Here is a 16,336-nt window from a genome sequence, read left to right as displayed (position 1 = left end):
CTCCACAAGTCTGTCAGAGGTCTGTCTCCAGGGTATTCTAAATCCTGTCCAATGGACAGTCCCAATCAGGTTGAAAGCTGGGGTGGGTAATAACTTCAGGAGGAACCTGGCGATGACAGGAGGAGCTGTTTTGAGCCCAGTATTACCTTTGAGTACCAGCCAGGCACGTTCATTTAGGTGTGTGAAGCTGGGAGGGGAACGTCTTGGCCTGCTGTGGCTGTGATGGTCTGGAAAAACATCTGGAACATGGCTTTGTAACATGACTAGGTAGGATGTGTCTGGAGGAAGAGAGACCCGAAGTACTGAGCTGTGGAGAAATCAAAGGCCTGTTTTAGAGGCCGGGGATGGTGAGATGGAAGGAGCAGGGCTGGGGGGGCCTGTGAATAGGCCTGCTCCACCAGAACGCAGGCAGGAAAGACAGGCCTGCTCCACCAGAACGCAGGCAGGAAATAAAGCAAATGTGGGCTGCAATGTTGCCCCCAGGTCTCACCAGCTGCCCGACTGTGTTAGTTTGCTTTTCGGTTGCTGTGATGAAACACCAACCACAAGCAACTTGAGGGAGTGAAGTGTCTTACCAGCTACAGTCCATCATTTAGGGAAGCCCTAGCTGCAACTCAAGGCAGGCACTGCTCCCCCTGCCTTGCTCAGCTTGCTTTCTTATAGAACCCAGGGCCATCAGGCCAGGGAGGGCGCCACACATCTGTCATTAATCAAGAAAATGCCCGGAGGGTATGCCCACGGGCCAGTCTCATGGAGGCAATTTCCTCTTCCCAGGTGACTGTAGTTTATGTCCAGTTAACGTAAACTAAGGTAGCCCACCTGCCTACGCCAGAGAAGCTGATAGTACTGAGTGCTTTTCTTGGCCTAGGTAAAGCTGGGTGATTGCCTTTCTGCTTATATAAGGGCTGTGGCTGTCCTGTGACAGTCAAAAATCATACTGATCTAGACTTTTAATTTTCTATCTAAATTTATTAAAAGACAACAACAACAACTAACTAAAAAGCTCCAAATCCTCCTGTTTTGATAAGGACATGCTGGTGACAAGCTGTTTTAGCATTTGGTATTGTTTCCTGGCCTCCAAATTTGTGGGCAGATATGGGGAGTTTTTTTGTTTGTTTGTTTGTTTTTAATTTAATTTTCAAAGCCTTGGTGCCTTACTCGGGTTTTTATTGCTGTACTAAAACACCACAAACCAAAAGCAACTTGGGAAGGACAGGAGTTACTTCATCTTCTAGTTACAGATGCTAGGCCATCACTGAGGGCAGTCAGGGCAGGAACCTACAGGCAGGGACTGAAGCAAAGGCCTGGGAAGAATGTTGTTTACTTGCTTACTCAGCCTGCTTTCTTGTACAACCTGGGACCACCTGTCTCGGGTAGCACTGCCCCCAGTGAGCTGGGCCCTCCCACATCAATTATTAACCAAGACAATTCCCTACAGTCTTGCCTACAAGCCATCCGATGGAGGTATTGCCTCAGGTGAGAACCCTCTTTCCAGATAACGTTAGCATGCGTCAAAGTTGACCAAAACAACACCACAACAGAAAACCAGGCAGGTAGAAGTTTTAAAGTTGGAAGTGTAGAACTATTATATTATAAAATGCAACTCTCACCATTTATAATTAAAACTGATTTTAGGCAATATAGGTTTATAAATGTCTTCCCCCATCCCTTTTTATGTTTTCTTGGCCTTGTGATGAATTTCACATTTTGATTTAATCCTTCCAAGGTCAACGTTAACTAAGAAGAAAGTCTTAGGTCAAAGCAGGTCACTTCCACACACACAACAGTGAGCGATATTTTTAAAGTTATCTATTTATTAATTTATTCTTGTAGTACTGGGGATGGAACCCAGGGCCTTGACTTGTTAGGTGACTACTCTGCTGCTGATGTATTTATTTTGGTGAAAACCTGTGCCTTTGAGGATGGTATAGGAACACGTGGTGAAGTGATAATTAGACATCTTTGCAGTGACTTCTGGAGGAAGCTCTCTTCTGAGCATCTCTGTCATAGCTGCCCCTTGCACATACGATTTTATTATCCTCACTGTGAAATGGCAAATGACAAAATTATGAAATAGGTCACTGGGAGACAGCGGGGCCAAGATTCAATTCCTAGTATTTGGTGCCACTGTTTCTGCCACTGGCCACTTAGCACTGCTCATTTTGTGTTAGGGACAGGGGAGAATTCAGGTTAACTAAGGAGAGCGCTTGGCTGGCTAAGATGTATGTAGATCCATTTGTGGTTGAAAGTCTGATTTTTTTTTCTTAACTTATTTTTTTTAATTACTAACATAATTTAAAAATACTTTTGTTTGAATATGCTCAATTTCTCATTTATTTACTCAGTATATATGTTTTGAGTATCTACTACAGAGTTAACATGGTTACAGGTAGTGGGAATGAACATAGTAAGATCCCTTCCCTCGTGGAACTTAACATTTCAGTTGGGAGGACAAGATAAAACCTAAGTTGCTGTGAAGAAAATAAATACAGCTTAAGGGACAGACAGTGGGGCTGGAGAGATGGCTCAGCAGTTAAGGGCAATAACTGCTCTTCCAGAGGACCTGGGTTCAATTCCCAGCACCCACATGACAGCTCATAACTGTCTGAACTCCAAGATCTGACACCTCACACAGACATACATACATGCAGTCAAAACACCAATGCACATAGAAAAACAGAGAGAGAGAGAGAGAGAGAGAGAGAGAGAGAGAGAGAGAGAGACAGATAGACAGTGATGGGGTGGGGTGCTCCTTTAGATAGAGGCAAGGAGGAATGTCTCTGGCAAGTGGTATTTGTAGGTTAGTAAGTGAAAGAATGAGCTCTTGGGGACTCTCTGAGGAGCATGTTTCAGACAGAGGGAATAGCTGTACAGATTCAGGAGGTGGAAGCAGCAGCAGAGGCCGATGCTAGTGTGGAGTGGTGGATAGGCCCCTGGGCTCCTTGCCTCCACTGCCCATTCATTGGGGGGGGGGGGTAGGAAGTAGAGGTCTGCTGCTCTTGGGAATGATCTGTGACCCAAGAATGGTCTTGCAGTAATCTTAAACAGGTCATTGCATTGTTAATAATAAATGGTCCGATTTATTTTTTAAAGTAATCATTAGGGGTGCCTTGTGGTCTCTTGTATTTTACTAGTTATTTGTAGGAGGTGGAAACATGATCCCGTGAGCCCCCTACCGACAGAATAGAGCATTTCCTCTTTTGGTGACTTGGAGATTGGTATCAGTTAGGACCCGATGCTGAAGGATGGAATGGCACTTCTCTTGGATTTAAAATCCAGAGAATAAATGAAAAACGGCACAGTGAGTGTTTCCCCCAACATACTACAGTGCTTTATCCTTTTTTATGTAGTCTTCAAACTTTTTTCTTGGTTAGCATACAAAGAAACAGATTTCATTTTGACATTTTCATACATATATATTGTTACACCTTTTTCTTATTTACCCCTTACAACCCTCCAGTGTCTTTCTTCCTTTTCTCTTAATTTTCTCTTCCTTCCCTCCAAAATAGTTCTCTTTCCTGATTTTTTTATTTTTATTTATTTATTTATTTTATTTATTTTTTTATTTTTTGGTATTTTGAGACAGGGTTTCTCTGTGTAGTTTTGGTGCCTGTCCTGGATTTCATTCTGTAGACCAGGCTGGCCTCGAACTCACAGAGATCTGCCTGGCTCTGCCTCCCGAGTGCTGGGATTAAAGGTGTGCGCCACCACCTCCCGGCTCTTTTCCCTTTTTAAAGACCCCCTTTTGCTCATGTCACCAACACAGCTGAACAGTGGCTTTAGGGGATGGAGCCTAGTCCTCTAAGGGGCTTTTAGCTGTCCTCTGTCATTTTCTTAGGTAAGCTAGATTATTCCTAGGTATATGACGTCATCGCTTTCTGCCTTTTTTTTTTTTTTTTTTTTTTTTATAGCAGGGTCTCACTTTGTAGCCCTGACTGACTGGCCTCCCAACTCACGGATTTGCCTGCCTGTGCCTCTGAGTATTGGGATTAAAGGCAGCCCTTTCTGTTTCTTCTTAAAGGTTGCTTTTTGGGTAGTCACACCTTTTCTCTGGTGTGGCTACCTTTAAGATAAGAGAGGCAAAGCAGAAACCTGGTGATTCCTCTAAAACCCTTTCCTGATTTTAAAAACGTTTTTACCTTTTTTTTAATTTTGTGCATGTATGAGCATGCTTGTGCCATGGTGCACACGTGAAGAGCAGCTATCAGGAGTTAATCCTCTCCACTTTGCTGAGGTGAAGTTTCTCAACATTTCTGCAGGGCTGTGCACACCACTTCATCTGACTTTTATTTTTTTAAATGTGAGTTCAAAGACATCATCAGGCTTTCATGGCGAGTGCTTGTACCCAACAACTGTCTTGCTACCTTGCATTGGTGTTTTAGCCACAGGTATTGAGTTCCCTGGAACCAGAGTTACAGATGGTTGTGAGCTGCCATGTGGATGCTGGGAATTGAACCCGGGTCCTCTGGGAGACCAGTCAGTGCTCTTAACCGCTGAGCCATCTCTCCAGCCTCCTCAGTGCAGTTCTTTAACAGTTAGTCCTCTCATGGTTTGTGAGTCATGGCACCGTAAGCAGTAGTAACGATACAGTGAACACGGAACTGAAAGTTTTCCAGTGTAATTGTCTAGACAGCAGTACTTTAAACCATCACATGAAGGTTTTAGCAAAAGAGATTTAGCCAACATCCTGGAGCTCAGATAGCCGGAATGTTCTGTTTGTCATTGTAGCCATGGTTTAGGTATTTTAAGGATGTAAGATCAATGACTTCAGCTTGGAAATTAAAACACTGAATATGGCCAGGGCTCAACCGTGGCTTTGGTTGTCAGTAGAAACCTATGAGAGTATTCTTCGCTGGAAATAGCCACCATCTTGAAAGGGGTCTGATGCCTGGTCATTTCTAACTGGAGTGTGTCCCTGCAGTCAAGTTCATAACATTTTAGATTGGCTCTCTTTTTGTATCAATGCTAGTTTAAAAAAAATAAAATCCGTAACCCATCCAACATCGAATTGCTTGTGGGATTTTGTTTGGAACTCGAGTTTTCCCCAACTTTCAGCCATTTTAGTCAACTCAACATTATTATTGTTGTGTGAATATGTGAGTGTGTATGATGTGTGTATGTAAGTGCAGGCATGCTTGTGCCAAGGCTTGTATGTGGAGGGTAGAGGACTATTTTGTGGAGTCAGTTCTTCCCGTCCACTCTGTGTTGTGGGCCTAGAGATTGCATTCAAGTTGCTCGGCTTACGCAGTAAGCACATTTACCCACGGAGCCATCTCACCAACTCTGATATGATATTTATTTATTATGTGTACGACATGTACATCTGGGATGTGACACTCATGTGGAGGTCAGAGAACAACTTGTAGGAGTTGGTTCTTCCAATGTGTGAGTCCTGGGGATGGAACTTGGGTTGTCAGGCTTGGTGGTAAATGCCCATGACAACAGAGCCACCTTGTGACCCTGGTTTTTATTATTATTTATTTATTTATTTATTTATTTATTTATTTATTTATTTATTTATTAGCAAACTTTTTAACTGGTTGTTTTATTCAAATCGGGTGTCTAACACCAACTGCTAAGTGTAATATTGTGTAGCATCTGAACTCTGAACCTCCCGTTCCCACTGGCAGGTAAATGGGGGAGACTAGCATGCACATGCTAGTCCAGGGATGTCCTGTTGCTTTGTTTGCTTTAGATTTAGTCTGAGACCCTAGACCAGAGCTAACTTGTCAGTGTGAAAGTGTTTAGAGACTTGGGTGTCTTGCCAGTTCCATGTTTTAAAGTGCCCAGAGACCCAGTGTTCTGTTAGCTGGGAGTGGAAGAGTGGCATATCTGGAAGACTGGGAAAAGAATGCTCATCTCCTGATGACTTTGACCTACTGAAATAGGTACAAAGTATGTTGTGTTTGAGCAGTTGTCATGTGAAGTGTGTTATGATGCAACCCTTTGTGGCAACTGAGTGACTCTGTTTCCCTCTGACTCCTGTATAGGAAGCTGCCCTCTGCAGACAGCTCCCCATGGAAGAGCCCATGGCCTCTGTCAACCCGCCTGCTATGACCACAGATATGAGGTCCATCACCAACAATAGTTCAGATCCTTTCCTCAATGGGTAAGTTCACATGGGGGACCGTTGGCTTTTGCTTTCTTAGCTATGGTTTAGGCTGTAGTGGGGTGTTTGATAACATGGAGAACAGGCAGGGTTCTTGGGAGATGGGGAGGATGGGGAGAGCGAACTGAAGAAAGAGAAAGGAAGCTTTAAAACTCAATTTGAAGACCTAGTCACATGACATGGAGGACATCTCTCAGTGATTAGCATGTGAGGATGGACTTTACGCTTACACAGGACAGTGCTATTTGGTAATTACTTGTAAGAATCTTGATGTTCTTGGGAGTAAGGGTGGGGTTAAAAGCATGTCATAGCAAATAGAACAAGAAAAATCAGAGGTGTTTATGGAGAAAGGTGAATAAGGTTTATAGTGTTGCTAATAGTGTTACTTTCCTGTGTGATCATGAAAACGGTTTCTATTAAGGGAGCAGGTGGAAGGCATGTGGAAACTACTTTCTTTTTTGCATGTTTGGTGTGAGTTTTAAGTTATTTCATAATTAAAATAGAGATGTTGGCTCTAAAAAGGAGAAAGAAAAGTAGCAGAAGGAAAAGATGACTTAGCCAGAAGTATCTGAACGATAGACAAGTCAACTTTAATTGTAGACCTAATGGGGGAGGATGGGTGTATCCGTTGTGTGTCTGCTCTTCTCTGCCCTTACCAAGGCTCCTGGCGTGCAAATACAAATCAAGTTAGAGGTGGAAAACCAAGCAGCCAAAATAATGAATGAATAGATTTAAGTTTTTATTTTAAAGAATAGAAAAATATAAAGAACGCTAAGGTAGCCGCCATCCAGTTCATTGTATTTCAAGTACGGTTTGAGGCCATCTCTACCACCACTAAGTTTCTTTCTTCCCTTCATTCTTTCCCCAGGAACGGCCAGGCCACTCGATAGAGAGTGGTGTGTGCCCATTGCAGTGAACTTGGCTATTTTCTTGGATCCCTTTTCCCCAGCCTCTTGACTGTTGGGATTGTATGCATGGGCCACCATGGCTGGCTATATACATACATCTTTCACTGTTATGAGTGTTATCCAGCAATACTGTCTGGTTTTTAAGATTACACATAAATAGTATCATGTACCATAATCTGTACATAGAATAGAGTCCAAATGGTTATTTTAAGACATCAGTAGCCGTGTATGGTGAGTGGCCAGTCTTGTTTGCATATCATTGATTTGTTCTTTAAGATCAGGCTATATGTTTCAAAATTAAAGGGCCCTGTAGAATTTTCTGCCTTTCACTGACCGAGTTCTGTGACTGCATTTTAGCTGTGATCTTTATTTAGTAGACTCACATTTAGGTCTCCACTTTTTTTTTTTCTTTTTTCTCTGCAGAGGGCCTTATCATTCAAGGGAGCAGAGCACGGACAGTGGCCTGGGACTGGGGTGTTACAGTGTCCCCACAACTCCAGAAGACTTCCTCAGCAACATGGATGAGATGGACACAGGTGGGCACACAGCCTGCAACTACCTGCAGTGTGTTTTCAAATTGTCCCCTTGGTTATTGCATTCCCTAAAATCCAATGGGAAACACAACCCCTGAACACAGAGGGCCAGCTAAAAGCCCTCTCAATCCCCAGGCACTGCTACTGTCCAGCGGACTCTTCAGTGGTTACGCAAATACGGGGCTTCCCATAGGTGTGGGCTTTTAAGACCCACCCCCGTCCTCTTTAGTATCACCCTTTCCTCATACTGTACTTACCTGTGGTGGGGTGACTGTGCTGTACCCCCCCCCCTTTTAGTTGCAATGAATAGTCCACTCTTTCAACTGGGATTTCTACCATTTTTGGTTCTCTGAACATGCTGATCTTTTTGTGTTACATTTTGGTTTGGGGAAGGATTGACAGCAGTCACTTAACTAACAACCCAGAGGATTCTAACTGTCAGCTGCAATTTCTAACATAACACCCTCCTTCAGCAATTGACAAGCAGACAACCAGGTTGACTTTCCTAGTCCCAGCCTGTGCATCCTATAGAGTAGACATGTCCAAACTCCTGACACTGGGATGTTTGCCATCCGACAAATTCACATTTGAGAAATGCATGATTGAGCCATTTTAAAAAAATATTGCAGGGCTGGAGAGATGGCTCAGTGGTTATAGCACTGGCTGCTTTTCCAGAGGACCAGCATTCAATTCCCAGTACCCACATAGCAGATCACAACTGCCTGTAAGCCCAGTTCCAGGGATTCAGTACCCTCACTCAGACAGACATGCAGACAAAACACTAATACACATAAAATTAAAATAAATAACTGTTTTAAAAATTGCAAAATAATCTCAATGTTTTAAGTAAGTTTACATTTTGGTGTTAGGGCACATAGTAGAGCTTTTTTCTTTTAATTTTGAGACAGGGTCTCTCTATGTTGCTCTGGCTGTCCTGGACTTGGTATGTAGACCAGGCTGACCTTGAACTCAAAAAGATCCACCTGCCTCTGCCTCTCGAGTGCAGTAGTAATAGCACTTAAAGGTGTGTACCACCATCCCCAGCTCACATCTAGTTCTTTTGTGTCCTGCTGGCCAAGCCAAAAATAAAAGACAGCTTGCGTATGTACTCTTTGTAAATACTTTTACAATTTCTCTTCTATTATTCACGCAGAGAAGCAGTTGTTGGACCAGAGGGATGGTTGAGCACTTGATGCTCTTGCAGAGGACCCAGGTTCAGTTCCCAGCATCTCCATGTGGTTTACGGCCATCCGTAACTCCAGTTCCAGGGCGTGCAACATCTGCTTCTGATCTCTGTAGGCACCAGACATGCAGGAGTTGCACATACATTTATACATGCAAAAATACTCATACACATGTACAGCTGCTGTGTGCTGCTTTCTGTGAGTCTAAATTGTTGAGTCTGAACGCCGGACTCAGAGCCAGGTTCACAGTGCAGCTCTGTACAGTGCAGATGCTGGAGCAGCACCTCCAGGGCTTGCAGGCCAACAGCGGTAGACAGAGGGCAGAGTAGGGCTGGCTTGTGAGGCATTGCGTAGGGATGTTTTGCACCATTTGCTGCTGTATTCAGTTTATTACTTCGCTTCTCTTCTCCACCTCTTTCATCTTTTCACACACCCGTCCAGCCATCTGACTGTTTGTCCTTCCACCTGTCGGTCCTTCCTTCCACACGCGCTTGTGTGTGTGTATATATATATGTATGTGTGTGTGTGTGTGTGTGTATGTATGTGTGTGTGTGTGTGTGTGTGTGTGTGTGTGTGTGTGTGAGAGAGAGAGAGAGAGAGAGAGAGAGAGAGAGAAGAGATTTATTTTGCTTCCTTGACATAGCCTCATGAGGTGGCTCCTTCCTGTGCTGTTTACTTTCATCTTTTAAACACTGGGAATCCAGGAAGGGGAAAAAGCGAAATTAAATAAAGTAAGAGCGTAGGTACCTCAGGAGACATTAAAAAGATATATTCTCTCCCATAGGTTTCTAAACTAATGTCCAGTGGGTAAATAGGGAGCGTTATTGAAGCCATAATAAACAACTAAATGGTGTCTTGAAAAGAACATAGGCATCACTCAGCCTAAGTTGAATCTTTGTTCCCCACTCCCTGGTAACAGTGTTCTCTATGGAACCTCTGTGGGCCTCAGCTTCTCACCAGTGAGATGAGAACGATATCCCCAACTCTGCCCCTCCATTGAAGAAGGCTGTTGATGAAATGGATTTGATAAACACTGTGGTTCCTACTAATCTGGTTAAATGAGTGTCAACTCATTGAGTTCAGGGTCCTCTCTGTGAGGTATTTGTAGGAAATGGGCATAAATTGTTAAAGAGAGTCAGTCATGTAATATTTAGTAATTAGCTGAGGGAGGAGCTGAGAGCAGGCAGAGCTCAATGGTGGCTAGAAAAGATTGTTGAATTTGCCAAGTCCCATGGACCACTTGGCCAGGAGCAAAGCCATCTGAGAACCCTCTCCCTCTGCAACAAGCACACACAGCTAGACTTATGTGAAGATGGAACAAAGGGATATTAGCATAATAAGCAAAAGCTGGGCAGTCATTTATCCTTCCAGGATGTTCCATGAAAATCACACCCCTGGAAGAACTGGCCATTTTTTGTCTTAAGTAGCTTCAGTGATGAACTTAAGTAGCTAAAATGACAAAGATTTAAAAAGACCACAATGACATTGTAGAGTCAAAAGAAATACTTTGAGATTATTAAGCTTGATGAAGAAGCTTGACTTGTCAACTCATGCTTTCATTTTTTGGTGAGAAGGAATAGGAAGAATTCTTTAAAACAGATTTTGTTTGACTAAAGTAGGTATTCTCAAAATTAGAAGGTTGAAATGATATTTTGAACTGTTAAATTTTTTGTGCATGTGTATGCCTGTGTGAGTTTTTGTGTACCACATGTGTGCAGGTGTCTGGAGGCCAGAGGGCATCAGATTTTCTGAAGTTGGAGTTACAGGTGTTTGTAGGCCACCCTGTGGATGCTGGGAATTGAACTCAGGACCTCTGGAAGAATAGCCAGTGCTCTTAACTGCTGAGCTATCTCTCCACCCCATGAAGTTGGAGTTACAGGTCTTTGTGGGCCACCATGTGGGTGCTGAGAATTGAACAAGGGTCCTCTGGAAGAGTATCCAGTGCTCTTAACCACTTGAGCTATCTCTCCGGCACCTGTAACGAAAACTTTAGTAGATATATGACACAGCCTTGGATGTGGCAGACACCTTGTTACTTTATTCCGACTTGTGTAGAGGACGCTGTGATCCCCATTTCCAGGTGGTAAAATGAGAATGAGACAAGTTAAGTGTTCCTAAGGTCATTCAGTAAAAGGACTAGTTGAATAATATCAGGTCTCGATATATTTCCTCCCATAATACTGTTATGTAAAGAACATATTTTCAGTCGAATTCCAGGTGCTTACCATTCTAGCATTTTCCTCAACTGTGTTCTGCAGGATTCTAGTCTTACTGGGATAAACACTCTTCCAAAACAAGATGAGATCACTAATGTGGTGTCCATGGACATGAAATTATGAGATATGTTAGCACTTGAACTATATGTCCCCTTGTCAAGAACTTACAAGAAAAGGCTGGAGAGATGGCTCAGTGGTTAAGAGCACTGGCTGCTCTTCCAGAGGACACAGGCTCGAGTCCCACTGCCCGCATGATGGCTCACAACTGTCTGTTTCTCCAGTTGTGTGGATGCACTCACACTGTCTCCTGGCCTCTGTGGGTACCAGGCACACACATGTTGCATAGACAAAACATGCAGGCAAAATACCCCTAAAAAATAAAATTTAGCTGGGTGTAGTGACACACACCTTTAATCCCAGCACTCAGGAGGCTGAGGCAGGTGGATCTCTGAGTTCAAGGCCAGCCTGTTCTACAGTGTGAGTACCAGGACAGCCAGGGCTACATAGTGAGACCCTGTCTCAAAAACAGCAGCAAACAAGCATAAAACAAAAGAAATTTAAGTTTAATAAATTTAAGAAGGAAGTAGCTAACAGTTGTCCTTCATTCTGTTCCAGGAGAAAATACGGCTCAGACACCCATGGCCATCAATCCCCAGCAGAGCCGCTTCCCTGATTTCCTCGACTGCCTTCCAGGAACCAACGTTGACCTAGGGACTTTGGAGTCTGAAGATCTCATCCCTCTCTTCAATGATGTAGAGTCTGCTCTGAACAAAAGCGAGCCCTTTCTAACCTGGCTGTAATCATTATCGTTGTCACGTGATGCAGCCACGACCTGACATTTCCTGGGCCTCATGGAACAAGAGATGGAGCCAAGCTGGTCTGCAGGTGCACGGCTCTCAGCCTCCATACTCAACACTCCTTCTTGTCCATGTGGCCAGCTAATCATGGCCTGCTTCTGATTTACAAGAACTTAAGTTACACATAAATAAATGTTCTCTTTTCATCTTCTGCAAGCCTGCATTTCTGTGACAGATCATGCAGAACTGATGATGCAGAATAACCTTTTAAAACTCCCTGCTACCCTAGGGCTGAGCTTTATAGGAATTAGCTGAAATTCATATATCCCTTGATTCTAAGCCATAAAAGCTGACCACAGGCAGTGAATTCTGACAGGGAGCTTGGTCCAGGAAATGTGTGCAAAGACCCGATTAACAGTTTTGAAAACTGTACTGGTGACCCTAGTGACCAATGCTTTAAAACTTATTTAACTTGATCTTTAAAAGTCATTGTACAGCTAGTGAGTTTCCACTGTATGGAATACAGTGCAGTTTGGAATCTGTGCCGGCTCTGCTGTCTCTTCTCCTTCTGTATTTACAAGGGCACAGGGTCCCCATGTCACCCCTCTTGTCATTTTACTGCAGAGCATCCAGCAGCTCAATCCTGTGAGCAGAAGGGTCACTGCAGTGTTTGTCACAGGTCTTGCATGACAGATTGTGTGAAAGAGACCAGTTTGGTACTAATAGGAACAATTATGAGACAAAACTACTTTTTAATTGCAACCTGTATTCTTGCAAAATGCAGCTTAGAATTTGATGTTTGTTTTATGAAATACTGTAATTTTGTGGCTTAGGACAAAGGGCAGCTAAATGTTGTGGATACATCAGTGGCAACTATATTTCTGTCTTTTGACCTATTCTGAAAACATCAGGCCGGCATAGATCTCAGCCTGATGACGCACGAATTAGCTGTTGCGTTTTTGTATTCCGAGGCATTATCAATTCAGCTTTTGAGTTTTCAAGTGATTAAAATAATCCTGTCTGTAGAACTGTTTGAAGAATGAAGCAGATCTCTAAGTATACAGAAAGGCGCTGTTAGGGCGTAGCGTGTGTATAAATGTGTGCTTCTGAATTGAGTACAATTGACTCCTAAGTATGTTATCCGAATCCTTTTGCTAAGTTGGTACAAAAAGGGCACAAGATATGTACTTAAGACCTCTTATGTAACCAACTTTTTTTTATTAGCTCTTAAGGACTGAGAGCATCATGTTCATTTGGCAGGCAGTGTGCCTGCACTAGCAATGAAGTCCTTAGCTGTTTATTATTTTGAACTGACATTATTTATAATCTATGAATTTAATCTCTTTTTTAATTTTAATTTTTTTTTTGAAAGACATCAAGAATCCGGGAAGAAACTTTCAATTTCCATGAGGGTGAGGGCTTTTTTTGTTGAGGATCTTTAATAAGATCCTTTTTTGGTCCATTGGAATATAAATGCACAGAGTACATTTGGTCTTGGTGGGAAGAGGCAAGTGAAAGGTCAGAGACGAAGCAGTCAAGCTGTGGAATAAGGTGGAAAAGCCAGTCGATGGGAAATGAACCAGACATGTCAGAACCCCTCAAAGGCACGGCAAGCAAGACGGGTGAGAAGCGCCCCAAAGAGCAAAGCAACAGCTTTCTCTCCGCCTTTGTATCAAAAGACCCTGCTGTCATAGAGAAGAGGGCTAGGGCGCACTTTACTAGGGAGGGGCGGAGAGGAGGAAGGGGCGGGGCGGAGAGGAGGAAGGGGCGGGGCCGTGGCGCTCTGGCTCTCTTTCTATGTACTTGCTGAACATGGCAGCAGACAAGAGCGCGGACTACTGTTGCTTCCGGCGCTCTTACGTGGTTTCTCTTTTCCTCGAAGAACCCCCAATTAATGTCCAGTTACTTTCTTGCTCTCTCCGAGCACTCTGAGAGGGGTGAGTAGGTATTTATGTTGCTACTAGGTTGAAAGGGAGCACTCTTTCGTTTTCTCTTTTGTTAGCAAAAATTGCAAAAAGAGTTGTACATTCTTTCTGAGGAAAATCAAAAATAAACCAAAACACAAGGGACCTAACAAAACTCGACAGTGTTACTGTATTTAAAGATATTTTTATACATGCATTTCAGGTTATTAAATGTAAAAAAAAGATACTCTTTTTTTAAAAAAAATTAGTTACATCATTGATGATTTATGTTACCAAGTTTTAGAAGCAGTTTTCTAATAAGCTTGTGGCATTATGAAATATTAGAATAATTTTTTAGTAAATTAGTTTAAACATTTTTAATGAATATAGTATTTTTCTAGAATAAAATATGGCCCCTGACTGTTTACTAATCGATAAAGCCAGATATAATTTCTGTTGTTGTTGTTTTTAAGACCATAAAATATGGCTTTTGTTAAAGAGAGCTAAAACTAGAAATCAGAAGTCAGACCTTTTATTTTTTTTTTCTAGTTCTGATTGAACCCATGTATGTTAGGCAAGTGCTCTGCAACCAGGCTATATCCCCAGCACTTAGAGCAATCTCTTGATGGTTCTTTAGTATTACTGTAAGTATTAATACTCTCTAAGAATTCATAATAAGGTGCTATTCATATACTGTCTCATACTATAGGACAATTGTCAGACTATCTAGTCATCTTAGTCCTAAATCAGTAAATTTTACCATATCATCTCCAAATTTTGTCATAGAATAGGCAGTTTTTTTAAAGTTGGATTAAAATGTGTTTCCCAATAAGATACGCCTTATTGACGCATTTAAATAGTGAAAACATCATGATTTTGTTAACATTAGGTGATTTTTTTTTTTTTTTTTTTTTTTTTTTAGGCAGTGTTTTACTGTAGTATTTAGGATGTAAGTTCTTTCAGTGATTCCCCAGTGTGTGAGAAGCACATAAAACAGAATAAGCTTTAGCCCCCTGGGCACGGCTCAGCAGAAAGGAATTTGCAGAAGGTGACATGAAGTGACGGATGTGTCACGAGTACTGTGTTTTTGCGATGTCATTAGAAGTAACTTCTGAATGGACAACTTTCAGAAAAAAAAATGGAAAAGAAAACAAAACAAGCCATTCAAAAAAAGGACACTATAGATTAATTTAACTGGGAAAATGGGTGATTGACAGAGACAATTTCCCTGACACTATATTATACACATGCTAATACTTTAACTTAATTTTTTTTTTTTAACTTTTACGTTTTATCAAATGAGACCTGTGTTGTTGATTTCTAATCCAGTATGTTTTGCATACAGGAAATATGCAGCCAAATCCATCAAATCAAGCCATTTTATCTGGAGTTTGGTACAGGTTTTTAATTCTCAATTCTGTATAAAAAAATAAATACGATTGAACTTCCACTTGGCCTTTGTCTCTGTCATGCGGTGTGGTCATTTACTGAGGGCTTTGGATGGAACTGGAAAGGTTTCTGTAACCCCTGGCAGACTGTGAGAGAGGCAGGAAGGCCAGAGCTTCTGTAGGCAAATATTCTTTTGGCAACATGTCTGGCTTTCATCATTATGAACGTCACACAGGCTTTTAGTTTCTGTTTCATTTGATGTACCCACTAAGACTTTTATCAGTGTGTATTTAAAAAGCAAACAAACAAAGTCAACAACAACAAAACCCTTACCAGCCTTCAATACCCTCATCAAAATTATGTTTTTAACAACAGGGCATGGTGTCTTTTTCCACTGTTAGAAGTAAATACATGCCACACACTGTCGTTAATTCCAGTCTTGGGCTGTGGCTCTTAGCCCTTTGCTTCTCACGGTTACTGTGGTTTCCCCACCTACCTTCTTGCTGTGCTGGGGGCTAACCCAGCTTGCCACCACCTCAGAACCGGTCTTATGTCCCAGTTTTAAACAGAGCTTTACAGCTATGCTTTTTCATCACGCGTTTTCTGTGCTGTACTGAGGATTGGAGTCGGAGTCTTGCACGTGTTAGGTAGGTGCCCCACCACCAAGCTGTACATACACTCCAGCCCACTTACTTACTTTTAAGGTTATAAGGGCTTTTTGTTGAAAATACCAAGTACCAGCATGTATAAAACTCAAATAGTAAATGGTTTATATTTTCCAAATCTCAGCTTAAAAAAAAAGTTTGGTTTTTCCCTGTAGTATAACATAGTTTGCCCCCTCGAACCCGACAGGGTTTCTCTGTGTAGTTTTGGTGCCTGTCCTGGATCTTGCTCTGTAGACCAGGCTGGCCTCGAACTCACACAGATCCGCCTGGCTCTGCCTCCTGAGTGCTGAGATTAAAGATGTGTGCCACCACCTCCAGGCTATATATATATATATATATATAGATAGATAGATAGATAGATAGATAGATAGATATAGATATAGATATAGATAGTTTAGTTGTTTTTTTGTTTTTTTTTAAGCAAAAAGCAATCATATATGCTGTTTGACAGTTCCATTTTTTGCTTAGCAATGACATGACACTGTTAGTGCTTATTGAACATTTATTACATGCTGACACTTTGGAAAGCGGTGAAGAATATTGTCCGGTTTCATCTGTGTAGTAGCAGTCCTTTCCAGCAACATCCCTTTTCTCATATTGTTGTAGATGTCATAGGTGTTACTGTGTAAAG

The 16,336-nt window shown here is 42.2% G+C and overlaps 1 protein-coding gene across 2 annotated transcripts in view; it reads left to right on the top strand.

Moving 5' to 3' along the window:
• Wwtr1 (WW domain containing transcription regulator 1) overlaps window positions 1-15,101 on the top strand; it is a 125,249-nt gene extending 110,148 nt beyond the window's left edge. The window contains exons 5-7 of one of the 2 annotated variants that reach the window (XM_006977545.4): window positions 5,991-6,109; window positions 7,441-7,553; window positions 11,566-15,101. In XM_006977545.4, the coding sequence (XP_006977607.1) occupies window positions 5,991-6,109; window positions 7,441-7,553; window positions 11,566-11,750 (417 nt within the window). In that variant the 3' untranslated portion in view covers window positions 11,751-15,101. The remainder of the gene's footprint in view (window positions 1-5,990; window positions 6,110-7,440; window positions 7,554-11,565) is intronic. The other variant, XM_006977546.4, reaches the window with a different exon arrangement.
• The last annotated feature ends 1,235 nt before the right edge of the window (window positions 15,102-16,336 follow it).

Source organism: Peromyscus maniculatus, chromosome 6 (genome assembly GCF_049852395.1).
Source record: "Peromyscus maniculatus bairdii isolate BWxNUB_F1_BW_parent chromosome 6, HU_Pman_BW_mat_3.1, whole genome shotgun sequence".
Lineage (NCBI taxonomy): Eukaryota > Metazoa > Chordata > Mammalia > Rodentia > Cricetidae > Peromyscus > Peromyscus maniculatus.
The sequence above is the reverse complement of the archived record's forward strand: the minus strand, read 5'-3'. Positions and strand labels throughout refer to the sequence as shown.